This window comes from Chiloscyllium plagiosum, unplaced genomic scaffold (genome assembly GCF_037043375.1).
Source record: "Chiloscyllium plagiosum isolate Xiang-an unplaced genomic scaffold, Cpla_swu_hap1 HiC_scaffold_20, whole genome shotgun sequence".
NCBI classification, from domain to species: domain Eukaryota; kingdom Metazoa; phylum Chordata; class Chondrichthyes; order Orectolobiformes; family Hemiscylliidae; genus Chiloscyllium; species Chiloscyllium plagiosum.
The window spans coordinates 37,642,916-37,662,800 of NW_028270158.1; the positions used below are offsets into that span (position 1 = coordinate 37,642,916).

General features: G+C 39.9%; 1 protein-coding gene across 1 annotated transcript in view; it reads right to left on the bottom strand.

The window, feature by feature from the left end:
• Nucleotides 1-19,885, bottom strand: part of tmem114 (transmembrane protein 114) — a 90,932-nt gene that overhangs the window by 63,343 nt on the left and 7,704 nt on the right. The window contains exon 3 of the mRNA XM_043711590.2: nt 628-765. Within this exon, the coding sequence (XP_043567525.1) occupies nt 628-765 (138 nt within the window). The remainder of the gene's footprint in view (nt 1-627; nt 766-19,885) is intronic.

Below are 19,885 nucleotides of genomic sequence, written 5' to 3' on the forward strand. Positions count from 1 at the left end.
ACCTGCCTCTACCACTCTCAGGCAGTGCAACCACTCATTGCATTAACAGGTTTTTCTGCATGTCTCCTTTGCTTCTTTTGTCAATTAAATCTGTGTCCTCTTCAGGATAATGCCATGGGGAAATGACTAAATGACAATGAAAGCAGTGTCAAAGTTGAAAGGGAATAGTGGTTGAGCAAATCAACAGTTATAATGGTTGATTTCACTGCCCTCCAGTGAATGATGGTTAATGTAGCAACAAATGTTGAGCAGTCAGGAATTGGGAAGTGCAGTTTTAAGAGACTTGAAGGTAAGTTTTCTCCAAAAAATCACACAGAAGGTTGGAAAAGCTAAAGAATTGTGGGTAATGAGGGTTATTAAGAAGTGGTCAGAATTATCTTTGTCAATCATTGAGACAATAATATTAGTGAGTCCACTGAAGACTAAGGAGCTGAAATAGGTTTAGAGAGGACAAAGCAAGCCGACATGGAGTTTGTAGTCACAGAAGGTGAGGAGTTACTCTATACAAAGCCTATTAGAGGATATTTCAGGGACAATAATTGAAAAGGAGGTGGAAGGGAACAAGCACAAGCAAATGAAACAAACAAAGAAAAGGAAACGATAACACAATTTTTAAGTTGGCCTTACCTCCAAATAGGAAAAGAGTTCCAGTCAACAACAGTAACGCATAGGCTCGTGCTAAAATGCTAATAAATCCGGTCATTCCTCCAAAAATCATCAAGATGAGACTGAGTGGAAGTAGAACTACAAATGTTCCATGCATATCTGTAACAATAAAAGAAAACATTTTCCCACCAGGCAAGTATGTTTAAGACTTGAAGACAACTACTTGATCCACTGTATCAACACTGTCCTTTCGAACAGCAGTTAATCCAACCCCCCTACTCTTTCCCTACAGCACTGCAATTTCTTTCTCCTTTCAGGATTTATTCAACTTCTCCTGAAAGCTGCTGTTGAATGTGGATTCCTGGACTTTTGATTGTTAAGCAAGACAGGCTGAAGTTTCTGAAGCCAACCTACATGTCAGTATTGTTTATCTTTTCCTGTGTCACATATATTTGTGATTTCCTAGGCCAGAATGAAATCATCACTGCCCTCCAGTGCTTTTTTTCTCTTGTGCCTTAGCAATGTGTTTGCCACTTCAATAACACCCTTGGACATGCAGAAAATGAGAAACTACTCAGGTCACAGAGTGCACACAAGAACTGAACCAGCAAGACTTGAAACAAGAAGAAAGCAAAAAAGAAGGAAAATTGTTACCACAATTGAGAAGGCTAGATTAGTCAATGATTTAAAATGATTGAGGAAAAAGGAATGGATGATGAAAAAATGTTGAATACAATAGTGAGAACAGAAACATGAAAGGTAGTGATTTCAGATCAGCAACAAAACACAGAATCGCAGCATTGCTGCAGTGCAAATTGAATCCATTCAGTTCAAGGTGTCTGCACCAATCTCTAACTCAGCACCATTCTCCTGCCTTTTCCCTGCACCCTCTATTTAAATTATCATACATTGCCCTCTTGAATGACTCAATTGAACCTGCCTCCACCACACTTCCAAGCAGTGCATTCCAGACATGAACTAAAACAGAAATTGCTTGACAAATTCAGTAGGTCTGACAATATCTGTGGAGGGAAAGCAGAGTTAACATTTCAAGTCTGGTGTCATTTCTTCAGATAGGAACTGCTCACTCTGTGAAAAAAATTTCATCTCACATTTACTTCTTTTGCAAAATACTTTAAACCTGTGCTCGCTGGTTCACAATCCATATATGAATGGGAAAGTTGCTGTCACTGTGATTAAAGTTAATCTGCCCAAGAATATCGTACATAATAGGTTTCAAGTAGGATAAGTCCTACTGCCCATTAAGGTTTCTTGTTCAACTACATCTGCTGGAAGGCTGTTCCAATCTTAGTTCAAAAATCGTCTTTTTATATTGCTGCTTTCTTTTGATGTCTTTAATTTGTAAATACAATCCCTTGTAGATGTTTACACTTGGCAGAGAAAGGAGATGTTTTGTTGAAAGCTTGGGTTAGAATCAAACCTAAATCCCAGAGATGAAAGGATGGATCAGAATTTCTTCAAAGTAGCTTACCTCATTACTGTACCTTTGTTGCCATTGTTCTCTACAGGAATTACAACAATGATGTATTTTAGTGGAATGGCAGCTTGACTGACTTAGAAACTCCTATTCAACCTTTAAAACGATAATCTAGGTTGAACTTTGGGCCCGCAGACTGCAAAGTAGAAACAGTGCGCAGCTCTTTTATTTCAGTTTCAAATAACATCACAGTAATACTTCCCTGTCAGTTGTAGTGAATTTTGAGCAAGCAACCACCATCTTTACCTCATCAGTTTCAGGAGTTAGGCAAGGTAAATGTTTAATGTCTATTCCCAGTTACTCTGATACAAATTGAATGCTTGCTGAGCCACTTCAGAAGGAAGGTAAGAGGTAACTGCATTGTTGTGGCACTGAATTCACATTTGGCCCAGATCAGACAAAAACAGTGCACATCCTTCCCTAGTGAAAATTAAGTAATCAGGTTCTCATGACAATCTGACAGCTTAATGGCTGTGCTTTTACTGACATCAGCTTATAAGCGTTCACTTTGTTTTTAAGCTGAATGCAATTCTGAAACCACCACCATTAATTTGTGTTTGACATGTTTTTAAAATATTTTTTATTGTTTGAAATTTTGGATGCTCGAGTTTCAAATCGGCATTATACATAGCCGAAGTAATTTAATTGCAACTATACTATCTTGTTGAGATCAGAAGACCATTGAAACAGAAACAAGGCATTCGGTCTCTTGAGGCTGTTTCATCATTTAATTAGATCATGGCTGAAAAAAATTACATTTGCATACTTTTAATCCTCATCCCTTGTTACTGTTGCAAATATCCTTTAGACAAGTGCTGCAGTCCTCTTCTGGATTAATTAAAAACAGCGTTTAATAGTAAGGTATAGATGGGTACAGGGTGGGGTTTTGGGGAGGTGTAATAATGGGTACCAAACTCAGAATATATTCTGACATATTGAAATACCAAAATGGGTCAGTAGTTTAATGGATAGAAATCCTACATCTGAGCTAGAAGCTCCAAGTTCTTCCCATCAAGGTCGTGCTAGCCATGAGAGGTGTGGTCATGCTGCAATTTAACAATCTGTTAATTAGCCTGCTTATTCTTCATGAAAATTTCAACCCTTGAAACTGCTGCTATTCTGCAAGCTCAAGGAAGTAGAACCTCTGCCTGTATACCCTGTTGTGAAGGAACTGTCTCTGAACTCCACCCCCTGCAGTTTGCCTTGCTTCTCCCCTCACTACAAAAACCTACTCCACAGCATGTTGCTGCTACAGATTATTCTACATTTAATTTAATTCTTCACCTATGGCCCACATGACATCACTCATACTAACCTTGAGTTTCAATATATTCAAAATGATCAAAATTGTGTCTCAACACAAGATCTTTCAACACTCATTTTCACCAATTACAACAGTCCAAATCTAAATGCTCTTTACTATTAAACTCTTTTCAAGGCATCAGAAGCAAGTTTGAAGTCTGTGAGGAGTTAAATTCATCCAGAGCTCTCACATCCTAAAGCCATAACCTACACCTTATAGACCATGATAGTTCAACAATGTGGCTTATCACAAGCTTTATAAGGGAATTTGAGATGGGCAATAAATACTGATCTTGACAGCAAGGCTCACATCCCATGAATCTCTTTCAAGTTGATCATAAAGTGTGAAAACTGCCATTTAATTTCAATGGGTTTCTGATTTAGTTTTTTCCCTTGGCATTATGCTGCTGACCCAGATGCCAAACTAATTTTACTGTCTGACAAGGGACCAGTGGTTTTTCTCTGTGTACATTTAAGCGAAAGGAGGATTTTTAAAAACTATAATCTTCTTGTAAAGTCCAAAGCTCAAGTGTTCCTGCCCTTTAATTCCAGGAGGGTCTGTATTGTTTATATATCTTTGTGGTACTTTTGAAAGCACTTTATAGATAAAATGTACTTGCAAAACTGTGAAAAATGAGAAGCAGTAGAGATCCAAACAGACTAAGGAGTCCAGGTTTCTGGACATTAAAATATCATGGACAGGTACAAAATTAATCAAAAAGCTCCCTTATATTTGGAGGATAGATTAAAAGGGGTCATAAAGCACTGGTTAGACTGGTGTTCTGCCTTCAGTTCTGTTTACCTACATAAAAGGTAAAGTTACCAAAGCCCTGCCAGACAATGGAGCTGCTCTCTCATTAGAGCAAGAGACAAGTGGACTTGGTTTAACCTGAGAGTCACCATGACTCAGGTGAGGTGGGAGGGTGAGAAGTAGAATTCTTCACAGTAATGTTAGCCTGTGTTGGTGCCACTTTACATTGTAAACCAACTGTCCAGCCAAATGAGCTAACACCAAAGTCTGCATAGATCACACATGTAAAACAGATCCAGGTGGCTGAAGAGCAGGAAGTTATGAACATTAGAAGAGTACTGTTAGAGTGAGGCATCTCAGGGCTCAATGCTGGAAAGTTGACTCTTTCTAAATTGCAGAAAAGATCTAAATTTAGAAATTCAGAGCAAATAATCAGACTTGCAAGTGATACTAAATTGGAAAGATCTGTCGAACTGGAAACCACTCAGAGAACTGAATTAAAACACACAAATCTAAAGGATAATGCCAGATGATCTTTAACATGGACAAGTGTAAAGTACTATGTGAGACTGTTTCGCGTTAAACGAGAGTGTGAATGTTAGTGATGGAAAATAGAACAGCTAATTATTTTTGGTATTCATCAGATAATTCCAGATCAGATGTAGCGTGAGTCAGATGTAGAGTGTAATTGCCCTCATTTAGCTTTGCCAATTTTATTTTCATTGAAGTGTTAATTAAAATCCAGTTTTTGTAGTTTATCAAAAGTGAATTAGAATTGTGGGAAATAATGTACTGTTTATCCACCGCTCATAAAAACTGGGTCAAGGTGGTTCAGTTCCTAAAAAAAAAACATTGTTTTCACCATTGATTTCTAGTTAGCTGATTTCCTAAATTTGAAAGTATAGTCACCTTCTTTTAATTATCTGTTACCACAGGTTTACTATTCAAGATTATTGATTGGAATCTCATATTACATTAATTCCTTCACAAACTTTCTTTATAGCTCCATTAACATTGTAGTGATTGGAATGAGGCCAATCAGGTGGCTGTTAGCGAATAGAATAGGGGCTCTTAACATGGCCCAATCAGGGAGTCCTGGCTGACAGATATAAACAAGAGTATCAGGCATTCTGCTCACCCTAGGATGCAGCTTTCTGCTAACTGGACTAGTGTGTACTTTGCATGCGTAAATAAAGGGTTACTTGGTGATGGGATACCAGCCTTTGTGGCGTTGCATTATGAAGAAAAATCACATTAGGTTATGTAGTTTGTTTTCATAGTCCAGATGCAGGACTTACTTCATTCCTTCAAGTAATTGTTTTAGAATGACTTAAAAGATGTTTGAACTTTGTCAAAGCTGGTTTGCAATATTAAAGGCAATTGTACAGACCATGACCTTCAAATTCAGAGGGCACCAAAGAGACATATGTCACTTGTCAATTGTTGCAATTGGAAATCCAGGAGAAAAAACTGATTTTGACATTTCAAACTTCTGATACTTAAATGCCAGTTTTTGAAGTTTTCTTTATATTCCCCTCTGCCCTTTCAAATGCATCAATGTCTCAGATATTATTCTAAGTACAGTATTATTGACGTTCTCTTCTTTACAGCCACCTATCACATTACAAATAACTATTTATGAGGTAATATTAGACGTGGGACAATCACAGGTTGCACTGAAATTCAACGTTTAGCTGAAAGATGAAGTAAATACCTCCAGTTCTTGTTCCACAATCATCTTGAATCACAAAATTATTTAGCATTAGCATAACAGAGGAGACTTTAATTACTTGGACACAAGGAACAGTGTGAAGTTCAATCACTTCTCTGTGATCAACATGCGGTTGAATACATATCATTTTTCATAAATAAAACTATTACATTCCCAAAGCAATCAGTTTACTACATTTTCGTTATAAGATTAATTTAAATTTAATGTCAATTAATGTGATTCAGTTTAACATTTATTTGCAATATGAACTTCTCGGTTACTTGTAAAGATCAATCTTTGTTTATAACCAACCTTCAAGTGATTTCTGCATCATTGAGGCACAGTATTCATCATCCTAGTCATGTATACGTTACTGTTCTGGGTCAGTCAAGTTCCTATCATTTAGTTAGTTGTCACTCCCATTCAAACAATAGTTTTGCTGTCAAGATGGATACGCAGAGTTGGGAAACTCCTGGTTCATCACACATATCTCAAGAAAAGAATTTGTCTAGTGATGTGACCTTTGTTCCTAGAAGTGCAGGTGTGGGATCCTTTGTAAATGGGGATGGGACTTCTGGATCCAGGGCCACTTTCCCATTTCTAAAGATCCCTGGAGTTTCCATGAATCCATAAGAACTAGGCCAGTGGAGGGAACTTTACAAGGCAGTATACTACCAATCGGATCTCACTTGCAGCACAAACACACCAGAAATGCACAGGTGTCTTGCCTGAAATTTGCCATCCATAGTTTTATTAGTAAGTACATTGTTGGTAAGCCAATGATAATTTTTCAATAAACTGTCAGCTGCATGTGAAACCTTATAAGGTGACATGGGGTCCATAAAACTTTGTCTATTATTTTTCAATAATGTCCACCAGAGAAAACGTGCGAGGAAAACTACTGAATCTTGTATGAAGAAAATGTGCTTATAGCTATCAATAAAAAGTTCTTGCAGGAGGTTCCATGGACTCCAGTGGCAGTATCTTGAGAGTTTAAACAGAGTTAAACCCAAACACAAAGCAAAATATGTGGCAGTCGTGGTGCCGGCAAAAAATGTGAAAAGAAACATTCAAAGCAGCAACTAAAGTGAATCATATGCCTAGAAGACACAGCAAATATTTTCCAAGATTCATCAATGAGCAGTGGGACAGAAACAGTCACAGATGCAGAAGCAGGATGGAAGCCAACCTACCACCATCACAAGAATTTCAGGCAATCTGGAAACATACCAAGCCCAGGAATGAGAGGACTGGGAAAGATTTACCAGGAACAAAGCTGATTCAGAATTACATAAGAAAAACCAGAAGACCACAATGACATATTACTTTCAGGAATGGAAATGATCATTAATGAGAGTACGGCACTATATGACAAAGTATTAAAGATATTTGATGCTTATCTTAGTTTGAAAATGATTAATTTTTGAATGATTGAAGTAACAAATACCAAAAAGACTGGAGAAAGCATGGATCTGGTAATCAATGGACTTTATAAACAGGCACGTGAATGTTGATGGCAGAACTGAGTCACAACTAGATTGCGTTGATGTGGCAGACGAGACATGTTGTCAGATCTTTTACTTGTCAGAGGAGATTTAATGTTAGAAAATACAATCCAGATTGTTAGCTAACTGGAACCTTGAAGGTTTAACCATGTTTTAGTTTGTGAGGAAACAGATGGGCAATGGATAAAATTGAGCAAGGTAGTTTGTAGGCCGCAAGGAAGAGAACAAGACACACAAATGAGAGGAATGTCCATCACTACAGCATAGTGCCACAACTGTGAGAAAAATGGTCATGACATAGTCATAGAGTCATAGAGATATACAGCATGGAAACAGACCCTTCAGGCCAACTCATCCATCTCGACCGGATATCCCAACCCAATCTAGTCCCACCTGCCAGCACCTGCCCTATATCCCTCCAAACCCTTCCTATTCATATACCCATCCAGATGCCTTTTTAATGTTGCAATTGTACCAGCCTCCACCACTTCCTCTGGTAGCTCATTCCATACACCTACCACCCTCTGTGTGAAAACGTTGCCCCTTAGGTCTCTTTTACATCTTTCCCCTCTCACCCTAAACCTATGCCCTCTATTCTGGACTCCCCAACCCCAGGGAAGAAACTTTGTCTATTTACCCTAACCATGTCCCTCATGATTTTATAAACTTCTATAAAGTCATCCTTCAACCTCTGACCCTCTAGTGAAAACAGCCCCAGTCTATTCAACCTTTCCCTATAGCTCAAATCCTCCGACCCTGGAACCATCCTTGTAAATCTTTTCTGAACCCTTTCAAGTTCCACAACATCTCTCTGATAGGAAGGAGACCAGAATTGCATGCAATATTCCAAAAGTGGCCTAACCAATGTCCTGTATAGCCGCAACATGACCTCCCAAATCCTGTACTCAATACTCTGACCAATAAAGAAAAGCATACCAAATGCCTTCTTCACTATCCTAGCTACCTGCGACTCCATTTTCAAGGAGCTATAAACTTGCACTCTAAGGTCTCTTTGTTCAGCAACACTCTCAAGGACCCTACCATTAAGTGTATAAATCCTGCTAAGATTTGCTTTCCCAAAATGCAGCACCTCACATTCATCTAAATTAAACTCCATCTGCCACTTCTCAGCCCATTCACCCAGCTGATCAAGATCCTGTTGTAATCTGAGGTAACCTTCTTTGCTGTAACTACACCTCCAATTTTGGTGTCATCAGCAAGCTTACTAACTATTCCTCTTATGCTCATATCCAAATCATTTATGTAAATAACAAAAAGTAGTGGCACTCTACTGGTCACAGGCCTCCAGTCTGAAAAACAACCCTCCACCACCACTCTCTGTCTTCTACCTTTGAGCCAGTTCTGCATCCAAATGGCTAGTTCTCCATGTATTCTATGAGATCTAACCTTGCTAACCAGTCTCCCATGGGAAACCTTGTCGAATACCTTACTGAAGTCTATATAGATCACGTCCGCTGCTCTGCCCTCATCAATCCTCTTTGTTACTTCTTCAAAAAACTCACTCAAGTTTATGAGACATGATTTATCTCGCACAAAGCCATGTTGACTATCCTTAATCAGTCCTTGCTTTTCCAAATACATGTACATCCTGTCTCTCAAGACAGGCTCACTGATCTATAGTTCCCTGGCTTGTCCTTAACATCTGTTTTAAACAGTGTCATCACGTTAGCCAATCTCCAGTCTTCCAGCACCTCACCTGTGACTATCGATGATACAAATATCTCAATAAGAGGCCCAGCAATCCCTTTCCTAGCTTCCTATAGAACCTTGGGATACACCTGATCATGTCCTGGGGATTTATCCACTTTTATGTGTTTCAAGACATCCAGCACTTCCTCCTCTATAATATGGACATTTTTCAAGATGTCACCATCTATTTCTCTACATTCTATATCTTCCATGTCCTTTTCCACAGTAATCACTGATGCAAAATACTCGTTTAGTATCTCCCCACCTCCTGCGGCTCCACACAAAGGCTGATTTGCTGACTTGTGAGGGGCCTATTCTCTCCCTAGTTACCCTTTTGTCCCTGATGTATTTGTAAAATCCCTTCAGATTCTCCTTACTCTATTTCCCAACGCTATCTCATGTCCCCTTTTTGCCCCTCTTTTGCCCTTTTGATTTTCCTCTTAAGCATACTCCTACTGCCTTTATACTCTTCTAAGTATTCATTCGATCGATCTTGACCATACCTGACATATGAGTCCTTCTTTTTCTCATCCAAACCTTCAATTTCTTTAGTCATCCAGCATTCCCTACACCTACCAGCCTTTCCTTTCACCCTAACAGGAATATACTTTCTCTGAACTCTCGTTATCTCATTTCTGAAGGCTTCCCATTTTCCAGCTGTCCCTTTACCTGTGAATATCTGCCCCCAATCAGGTTTGAAAGTTCTTGCCGAATACCATCAAAATTAGCCTTCATCCAATTTAGAACCTCAACTTTTAGGTCTGGTCTATCCTTTTCCAGCACTATTTTAAAACTAATAGAATTATGGTCACTGGCCCGAAAATGCTCCCTTACTGACACCTCAGTCACCTGCTCTGCCTTATTTCCTAAGAGTAGGTCAGAGTTTGTACCTTCTCTAGTAGTCACATTCACATATTGAATCAGAAAATTTTCTTGTGCACACATAACTGCAGATTAAAGGAACAAACAAGATTTAAAGAACAGACAACACAGAAACGAAGGGGAAAATACATCAAGCAGCAGCAGATTCAAGATGTGGAAAGTTCACAAGATCAGCAAAAAAATCTTTTTAGGCAAAATTGATAACAATCACTAAAGTGTCAATTGGGAAAATTCAATGGAGGAGCTGTTTATTTCAATATGGTCAATAGAAACAGATTAAATTCTGGCTATCCTCATGAAGATGCAAGGAGGTTACAAGTTTCTGGGGGAATCATTTTTGAAAGTAAAATGCCAGCTTGCTGCAAAGCTCAGGTATAAAGGAAGCAAAATCTTTTTATGTCACTCAGAAGCAAATATGTTCACTGCTAAGCAGAAAGCCATACTTGAGACTGGGATTAATCTAAATGCTTCAAGAGATTATAGATACAGATCAAGCAAATTAAACATCAATTGAGTTCCCAGGATGGTTCTCAAGTTTGGGAAATTAAAGACAAAGCATCACAATACGATAAGGGATGATATTAAACCATTCTACTTACACATATTGACAGCAGCCTCATCCACTCTTGGGCAATGTTAAAGGGAATAGAACATATGCCATGATGTGGAATAATTTCACCAGTTGTTAGGCCAACAAACTGGTGTTCACGTCTGGTGACAGTCAAAAAGAAAAGGTTCAAAAATAATCTGTGTGAACTTAACTCAAGACAACTAAAGCCATGGAACATGAGATGCAACCAATGACTTCAGTGACTGAAAGTCTAGCAAAACAAATCAAGAGTACTACATTCACTTGGATGCTAATAGTATAATTTGTCAATTACCTCTTGATGAAGACTCCAGAAAATTAACTACATTCACAACAGTCTTTGAACATGATTGTCTTAAAAGATTCCCATGAGAATCATTCCAAAAATGATTCAGATTACAATGTCCAATACCTTGAGAGGCATTAATGGGTAAATGGACAACATGCTAAAACATAAAAAAACATGTTCAGTGAGTTCGGATGATAATGAAAGTCCTATAGGATGCAGCTGAACACTGAATGACAATTATGAGTTTGCAAAAATCAAAGATAAATTTCTAATATAATCCCAGCTACTCGTGGCAGATGCAGCGAAAACCAACTAGGAGAAAGAGAGGACTGCAGATGCTGGAATCAGAGCTGAAAATGTGTTGCTGGAAAAGCGCAGCAGGTCAGGCAGCATCCAAGGAGCAGGGAATCAACGTTTCGGAAGAGGAGCTCATGCCCGAAACATCAACCCTCCTGCTCCTTGGATGCTGCCTGGCCTGCTGCGCTTTTCCAGCAACACATTTTCAGCAGAGAAAACCAAAACAGTTACAGAATTCCTACTGGCTAAGAACACTGCAGAATTTCAAATATTCTTTGGAATGATGACAACTACAATGCAGGTGTGTGAAAAATTTCAAACTATGTGATGGGGTCTAGTTAAAAATCAAACTGGCAATAAACCATTGATCACTCTTCCAAATACAAAATAAATCACTGAGAGCCTGCCCAGAATTCAATGGTGGCTAACGAAGTATACTCAACAACTGAATATGTAGAGTGGAACTGGCAAACAATAGCAGTCACACCATCAGAGAACAGAACAAGCAGATTTAGACTTTGTTGCTAAGGTGAAGCCTACATAATAAAAGTTAACAAATACTTGCTATCAAAAGCAACATTATGAGAAGCACAAGAACGATGAAAATAAATGTATTCAAATCAAAGATTATTGTCTAGAAGAATGACCAAACTATGTACTGAGCAATGAAATACTATGACAATACATTAAACAGCACAAACACCTCATTACCCTGGAAAACTCATTAGTCTTCAATGAGAAATTAGTAATATGAAGAGGTCTTTGACTTGAAATTCTTCAGAAAAATTCAAGAACATCTGGGAATTACAAGGTGTCAAACAAGAGTGCAATGACAAAGCTGGTGGTCAGGTATTTATTACTCAGTATAGGAAACAATTGCTAACTACATCCCTTGTGCCATCAACAGCCATGAAAAAGAAAGAATCACTCTCACCTTTGCCTCTTCCATCTAAGCTATGAGACCATTGGGAATGGATTTCTTCAAGTTCAAGGGTAAAGTATTCAATTTTATCATGAACTATTAATTAAAATGGATTAAAGTAAACTGTCTACACAAGATTACATGGTAGACGTGCAGAAGGCTGGATGAACATAGCAAGCTAGGCAGCATCAAGGAGGTGAAGAAGTCGACATTTCGGGTTACATCTCCTGATGCGGCCTGGCTTGCTGTAATCTTCCAGCCTCTTGCTTGTCTACCTTGGATTCCAGCATCTGCAATTTTTTTTTGTCTCTACACAAGATTACATGACAGACAGTAATGATTCAAGAGAATTTATTCAACACATGGCATTCCAGACCTTGTGGCATCAATATATGGTCCACAATTTCCAAATGAGCAGTTTAAGAGAGTTATGTGAGACTACAAATTCATTCATATTACTAGTGCACATCACTGTCCTCAACAAAATAGAGAATTTGAGGAAGAAGTGCAAGTAATAATGCATGACTGAAGAAGAACAAAGTTTTAAATCTTGCATTTAGTTGTTTGGTATTCTTCAAAGTTGGTGTCACACAGAATCTTGAACTATTAAGTTACTGATCTTCACCATTATAGAATGGGTTATCACAGTAGGTGACCTATCACTGTGATTTGGGCTTTTGCCTCCAACAGGGTATTTGTACCTAATGAAGCAAAACGTATGCTTGCTCACATAATGTGAGAACTATTCATGGATACTGTAAGTACTGAAATTGAATGGATGTTTATAACAGCTCTCAGTGTAGATGTAACTTCCCATTATGGGCACGTCAGTACCTGGGCGAATATGAAGTGATTCAAACACAAACACTAGCACACTTCCATCAGCATGTCATGCATCAAGTGGCTCCACTTATGATGGAGACCAAAGCATTTATACCCTCAGATAACATGTTGTCATAGGGTGATTATATCTTGAGCATGTCTTTTACAGGTATGGTGCATGCTAGCTGTGATACAACAGTCAGTTATTGACAGGCAGGAGATTGAGAACACAACTCCTATCTCTGTCTCACAAATAATAGCCTGACATCACCGAAAATACCTCCAACAAAGCGAAACCAGTTTTAACAACAACAATACTTGGAAGGCAATGTTCTGAATCATCATTTTGAAGTATGCACCTTTTACAAGTTTTACTGGAGTTCCTTCAGGAAGAGGGGCAACAGTACAACCAGATTTGAAACTTTAAAAGAAGGTACAGAGCACAACAGTTATTGGAGTTGCACTGTGAGGACAGAATAGGGGTGAGAGATCAACAAAGAGAAGAAATTATCATAAAAAAAACCACTACAACTGAGATCATATATATAATCGGAATAGATCATGGGATCATAAGGAGAAATTATGTTATGAAAATGATAAACATGAACTATTGATATTCAGTTTCCATTATCGGATTTAAATCCTGGAGACATTCATACACTTTAAGTGACTGAAATGAAAGGACAAATAAAGGCCTAAAATGTCTCTTATGATTATCTGATCACAGACTGAAGTATATTTTAAGAAACCAGTGAGAGGTATACAAATAAAAGAACTGCAGATGCTGGAGATCTGAAACATACAAAAACAGAAATTGCTGGAGAAACTCAGCAGGTATGGCAACATTTATGGAGAAAAAACAGAGTTAACACTTAATGGAAAGAGTAACCTCTGCATGGAGCACCAGAAGTGATAGGTAACCAACAGCATGCTTGTTCTAAGAAAATCTCTGTAGACCCCATCTGTCAACTTAAACAGCATGCAAAAAGGCCCACCTTGGCTGCTCAACACTTCCCACAAAGTGCAACAAAATGCTTCTCAGACCATGTATGTGAGCCATGAGAGGAAAGAAAGACAAAGAGGAGATATGAGTGAGGATTCTGTTTGGGGTTCTCTTATTCCTCCTTCTTACTTCTGATCCCACTTCTGAATCAAAGCCTTGGACACTGCCTCCTGTCTCAATGGTACAGTCTGCCTCTGCACAACAGCAACATTACGGCAACATTTACAGACTTCAAAATCCAAAGGATATCAACCAAAGCAGAAGCACCACATTGCAGGAATAGAAAATGAAAGAAAAAGACACCTTTGTCTCACTAGGGAAATAACCTGAGTATTTAAATGTTTATTATATAGTCATTTTTTATCGTCAATCTTAATAGACTGTAAATTTTACTTCAGTACTCAATTATTGCAACGGTTATAGAACATAGAACATAGAACAATACAGCGCAGTACAGGCCCTTTGGCCCTCGATGTTGCGCCGATCCAAGCCCACCTAACCTATACTAACCCACTATCCTCCATATACCTATCCAATGCCCGCTTAAATGCCCATAAAGAGGGAGAGTCCACCACTGCTACTGGCAGGGCATTCCATGAACTTACAACTCGCTGAGTGAAGAACCTACCCCTAACTTCAGTCCTATATCTACCCCCCCTTAATTTAAAGCTATGCCCCCTTGTAATACCCGACTCCATACGCGGGAAAAGGTTCACACTGTCAACCCTATCTAACCCCCTAATCATCTTGTACACCTCAATCAAGTCACCCCTAAACCTTCTTTTCTCTAATGAAAACAGCCCCAAGTGTCTCAGTCTTTCCTCATACGATCTTCCTTCCATACCAGGCAACATCCTGGTAAACCTCCTCTGCACCCATTCCAGTGCCTCCACATCCTTCCTATAGTATGGCGACCAAAACTGCACACAATATTCCAGATGCGGCCGCACCAGAGTCTTATACAACTGCATCATGACCTCAGGACTCCGGAACTCAATTCCTCTACCAATAAAAGCCAGTACGCCATATGCCTTCCTCACCGCACTATTTACCTGGGTGGCAACTTTCAGAGATCTGTGTACATGGACACCAAGATCCCTCTGCTCATCCACACTACCAAGTATCCGACCATTAGCCCAGTACCCCATCTTTTTGTTATTCTTCCCAAAGTGAATCACCTCACACTTAGCTACATTGAATTCCATTTGCCACCTTTCTGCCCAGCTCTGCAGCTTCTCTATATCCTGCTGTAACCTGCCACATCCTTCCTCACTGTCAACAACTCCTCTGACTTTCGTATCATCCGCAAACTTGCTCACCCAACCTTCTAACCCCTCTTCCAGGTCATTTATAAAAATGACAAACAGCAATGGTCCCAAAACAGATCCTTGCGGAACACCGCTAGTGACGGCACTCCATGAAGAAACTTTGCCATCAACTACTACCCTCTGTCTTCTTCCATCCAGCCAATTCCTAATCCAAACCTCCAACTCACCCTCAATGCCATATCTCCGTATTTTCTGCAGTAGCCTACCATGGGGAACCTTATCAAACGCCTTACTAAAATCCATATATACCACATCTACCGCTTTCCCCTCATCAACCTCCTTCATCACCTTTTCAAAGAATTCAATAAGGTTTGTGAGGCACGACCTGCCCTTCACAAAACCATGCTGACTATCCTTGATCACATTATTCCTATCCAGATGTGCATAAATCCTATCCCTTACAATTCTCTCTAAGACTTTGCCCACAACAGAAGTGAGACTCACCGGCCTATAGTTACTAGGGTTATCCCTACTCCCCTTTTTGAACAAGGGAACCACATTTGCTATCCTCCAGTCTTCTGGCACTACTCCTGTAGACAAAGAGGACATAAAAATCAAGGCCAATGGCTCTGCAATCTCCTCCCTTGCTTCCCAGAGAATCCTAGGATAAATGCCATCAGGCCCAGGGGACTTATCTATTTTCACCTTTTCCAGGATTTCCAACACCTCTTCTCTACATACCTCAAAGCCATCCATTCTACTTATTTGTGACTCAGTATTCACATCGACGACAATGCCCTGTTCCTGAGTAAATACTGAAGAAAAGTATTCATTCAGTGTCTCCCCAATCTCTTCCGCCTCCACACGCAACTTCCCACTACTATCCTTGACTGGACCTATTCCTACCCTAGTCATTCTTTTATTCCTAACATACCTATAGAAAGCCTTAGGGTTTTCCCTAATCCTACCGACTAAGGACCTTTCATGTCCCCTCCTTGCTGCTCTTAGCTCTCTCTTCAGGTCCTTCCTGGCTACCCTATACCTCTCAATCGCCACAATTGAACCTTCACGTCTCATCTTGAGATAGGCCGCCCTCTTCCATTTAACAAGGGATTCCAATTCCTTATTAAACCACGGCTCCCTCGCACGACCCTTTCCTCCCTGCCTGACAGGTACATAATTATCAAGGACACTCAATAGTTGCTCCTTGAACAAGCTCCACATATCATTTACACTCTTGCCTTGGAGTCTACTTTTCCAAGCCACACATCCTAAGTCATGCCTCACCGCATCATAATTTCCCTGACCCCAGCTATAACTCTTGCCCTGTAGTACACACTTATCCCTCTCCATCACGAGAGTAAAAATCACCGAATTATGGTCACTATCCCCAAAGTGCTCACCTACCTCTAATTCTAACACCTGGCCTGGTTCGTTACCCAGAATCAAATCCAGTATGGCCTCACCTCTTGTTGGCCTGTCTACATATTGTGTCAGGAAACCCTCCTGTGGTTATGCTTAGTACCTGCCAAATGTCTGTCAGTCTACAAAAGTTAAGAAAAAGGTGTTAAGTGAGAGAAATAGACTGTTGACTGTGGGAAGATACAATGACACACTGATGTGCTAGGTGGTTGTGCAGCCTTACACCAGTAGGAGGCTGCCTCTGTCAGACTGTCCAGTATATCCCTGGCAGCTAGGTTTGTAGTTATTTGTGCTTTGATTACATCAGGCTGCTCCTCCTTCAAACACACTTTCCTCCACATGTAGCTCCAATCATCTCTTTTGATCTATTTTCCACTGCATACAGCTCATCAATATCATTCTGTTGGTGCATACTGAGAGGCAACCCTGGGATATGACTAAATACCTGAATTACAGCTTTAACATCCCAGCGACTTTCTTAATGACTGCTTTTGTGCTATTGTTGTACCTAACCTGTGCAAAATGTTTGGACTCCTCACAGGTATCATCAGCCACGTCCTTAGAGGAAAGGCCTGCTTCCAGAAAGCCAATTGCTGTTTCTGCTGGAAGGTACACATACCTATGGGAGACTTGACTGGTGTGGAATAAATGCATCATGGCAGTTCCCTGGCTATCTTGCACGGATAGACATGATAATAATATTTTTCTGTGCTTACATAACATTAATGGAGCGGAATGCCAAGAAAATCTGACCCTCCTGAGACATTGCTGCTCAATCCAGAAAGCTGATCCTCTGGCTGTAAACTCTGTGTTGGGGTTTACATTGCCTGCTCAAGCTGGAGATCTATGGCTATTCCGTTCTGTCCTGTGGAGCAGCAGATGGATAAGGAGATAGGCAGCCATTGTACCTAGTGCTGTTGCTCCTGTTCCTGGAGATGTTATTGCTGCTGATCATTAGAGGTCCAACGCAGAGTGTTCCAGACACAGCTGTGAAGGCTGACTGCTGAGGAGTGTAGATTAAAGTCAAAAGGAAAATACCAAGGTAATAGACGTGACCTCCACGTTAGTGGAAATCACTTCCAACGCACTGAAAGCATACACACACAAGTGCTCTGAGGAAAAAAGCCTTTCAGTTTGCAGCTGTCACATTTAAAGGCTTTCCAGCCCACTGACCTCTCAACCCCATCAACGGTACTGTCGCCTTAGCTTGTTCGAACTAATGCGTGTTCAGACAGCCTGCGATTACCAGTTCCTTGGCAATTAAATTCAGAATCCAAAGGTAAAGATGCAATCAATTGCCTTGGAGCAATTATTAATTGCAGACTCGTCTGCCCCATAGAAATTTCCCATGTGTTAATAAATATGCATGTTTTAAACGCGGAAGTTCGTGAGACCGTGCACATTTCTAGCACTTTCCGTCTTTGTGGCTTATTTCACAACCACGTTTCGGAGCCAACCATGGCTGCAAAAAGCAAGTTTTCCTCGGATTTGATCAACACCAAATTCAACTGTGAAAAAAAAAGCCAACATGTGCCGTTTCCACAGAGGGACACTGATACTGTTACGACCAGTCCCCAGGCAAACGTCCCAACTTGTGACGCTGTTAGGTCCACATTTAGCCCTCATCTTTTAGTTTCCAGGTGGTAGGGTAAACTGGCTCCATTTCTTTTTCACTCGTCCCCTCAGTTGGTCACAACAAGGTTAATGTGGATGAATTTATGTTTTAAAAAAAGACATTTGACCAGGCTTTATTTAGTTAACAAAAGAGCGAGTTTATTAGTATAAATCAGAAGAAGAAATAATAGTGCAACACACATTGACATGGAATAGGAATAAGAAGTGAGTCCAAAAAATGTTTAAAAACTGATACATTGACCGGCCTCAGCTTTTGCTGGTGAATAGTAAATAGTTGATCATTTACCACCGTTTCGGTGGATGTTACAGATTGGATTGGCGTTGGTAGTTGAACAGTCAACTTTGAGATCCTTGGTTTCGCAGAGTGAATGCAATTCCTTTGTTCTGATTCTTCTGACAGGGGCTGGCTGGCTGACAACACTCAGAGTGACAGTCTTTTTCCCTTTATCTCCACTGCAGCAGTGTTTAATGGCCTTTCCCAAAGCTGTGATCTTCCCAGCTTTGCACACACAGTCCATTAACACACAGAGATCAGGATTGAAGCTCATTTTAACCCCTTTTTTTGTATATGCCTGGAAGGGAAGAACACAAACATATCTGCAGGAGATGGCGCCCATCTGAGAGGGAGTTGGGTAGTCAGCTCTTGTTACCTCTTCCTTTATTTAAACTTTCAGTCTGAAATTTCCCTCACTCTGTAAATGGGTGTGGTTTCATAGGTCCACACAGGAGCCCATCAAACAATCGCTTCATTTACATCTGCGGTCAATGTTTGACTATTGCAGTCCTCTTTTTGAAAACACAAGTTGGATTGAAAGTTTAGTATGTCCATAGGTGACCTGGAGTTAGGATTTGTGGTCATGATGGTTACAGATTGTGAGAAACAAAGCTCACACACTTCAATAATTGTAGTCCGAGACAAAATCTGAATCAGTAGTGTCCTTTTTTTTACACTTGCAAGTGGGTGCGATATCCAGTGCCAAGCAAGGCAGAGGGCAAAACACACCGAGTTCAACAAACTCTTGATATTTATATAATTTGGTTCCTACATTTTTTTTCTTATTTCATTGTTTTTCCCCTGTTTACATCCTCCATTTCCCTAAGACTGGTCCCACCACTCCTGCTTATCTCTTATCTTATTCGGCCTTGTCTGTGACAAAATGCTTATTTCTGGCCTCACAGGGCCGTTTGACCTCATCCCACTGCAGGTCATTGTTAGGCATATTCTTTCTTCATCAGTATCTGCTCTTTCCATCTGGGCCTCTCCCGAGACCACTCTAATCTTTATGACCTCTTTAATTAGGGTTTGTTCCTGTGTCTCTGTAAAAGTGGGAAACCTACTGTTTGTACAGGCTTTCTAGCTTGACCGCATCCCCTCACAACATCTTATCTATTTGCCCATAATATCTACCATTGTTTTGCAATCACGTTTCATGCTGACATATAATTTTAGCTAATACAAAAACAATTATATATTTCCTCCACATAGTTTCCATTCTTGTTGACTCAGCTCTTGGCTGAAACAATTACACACTGATGTGAGTTCATTCACCTTGTATCAGAAATTATAACTGCAGAAATAACATTAATTTACCTATATCCCACAAGATCATTCCCTTGTGTGCACCACGGTTAGGATGCAATTCTTAAAGTTCTTTCATTTAAAGGAGAAATGC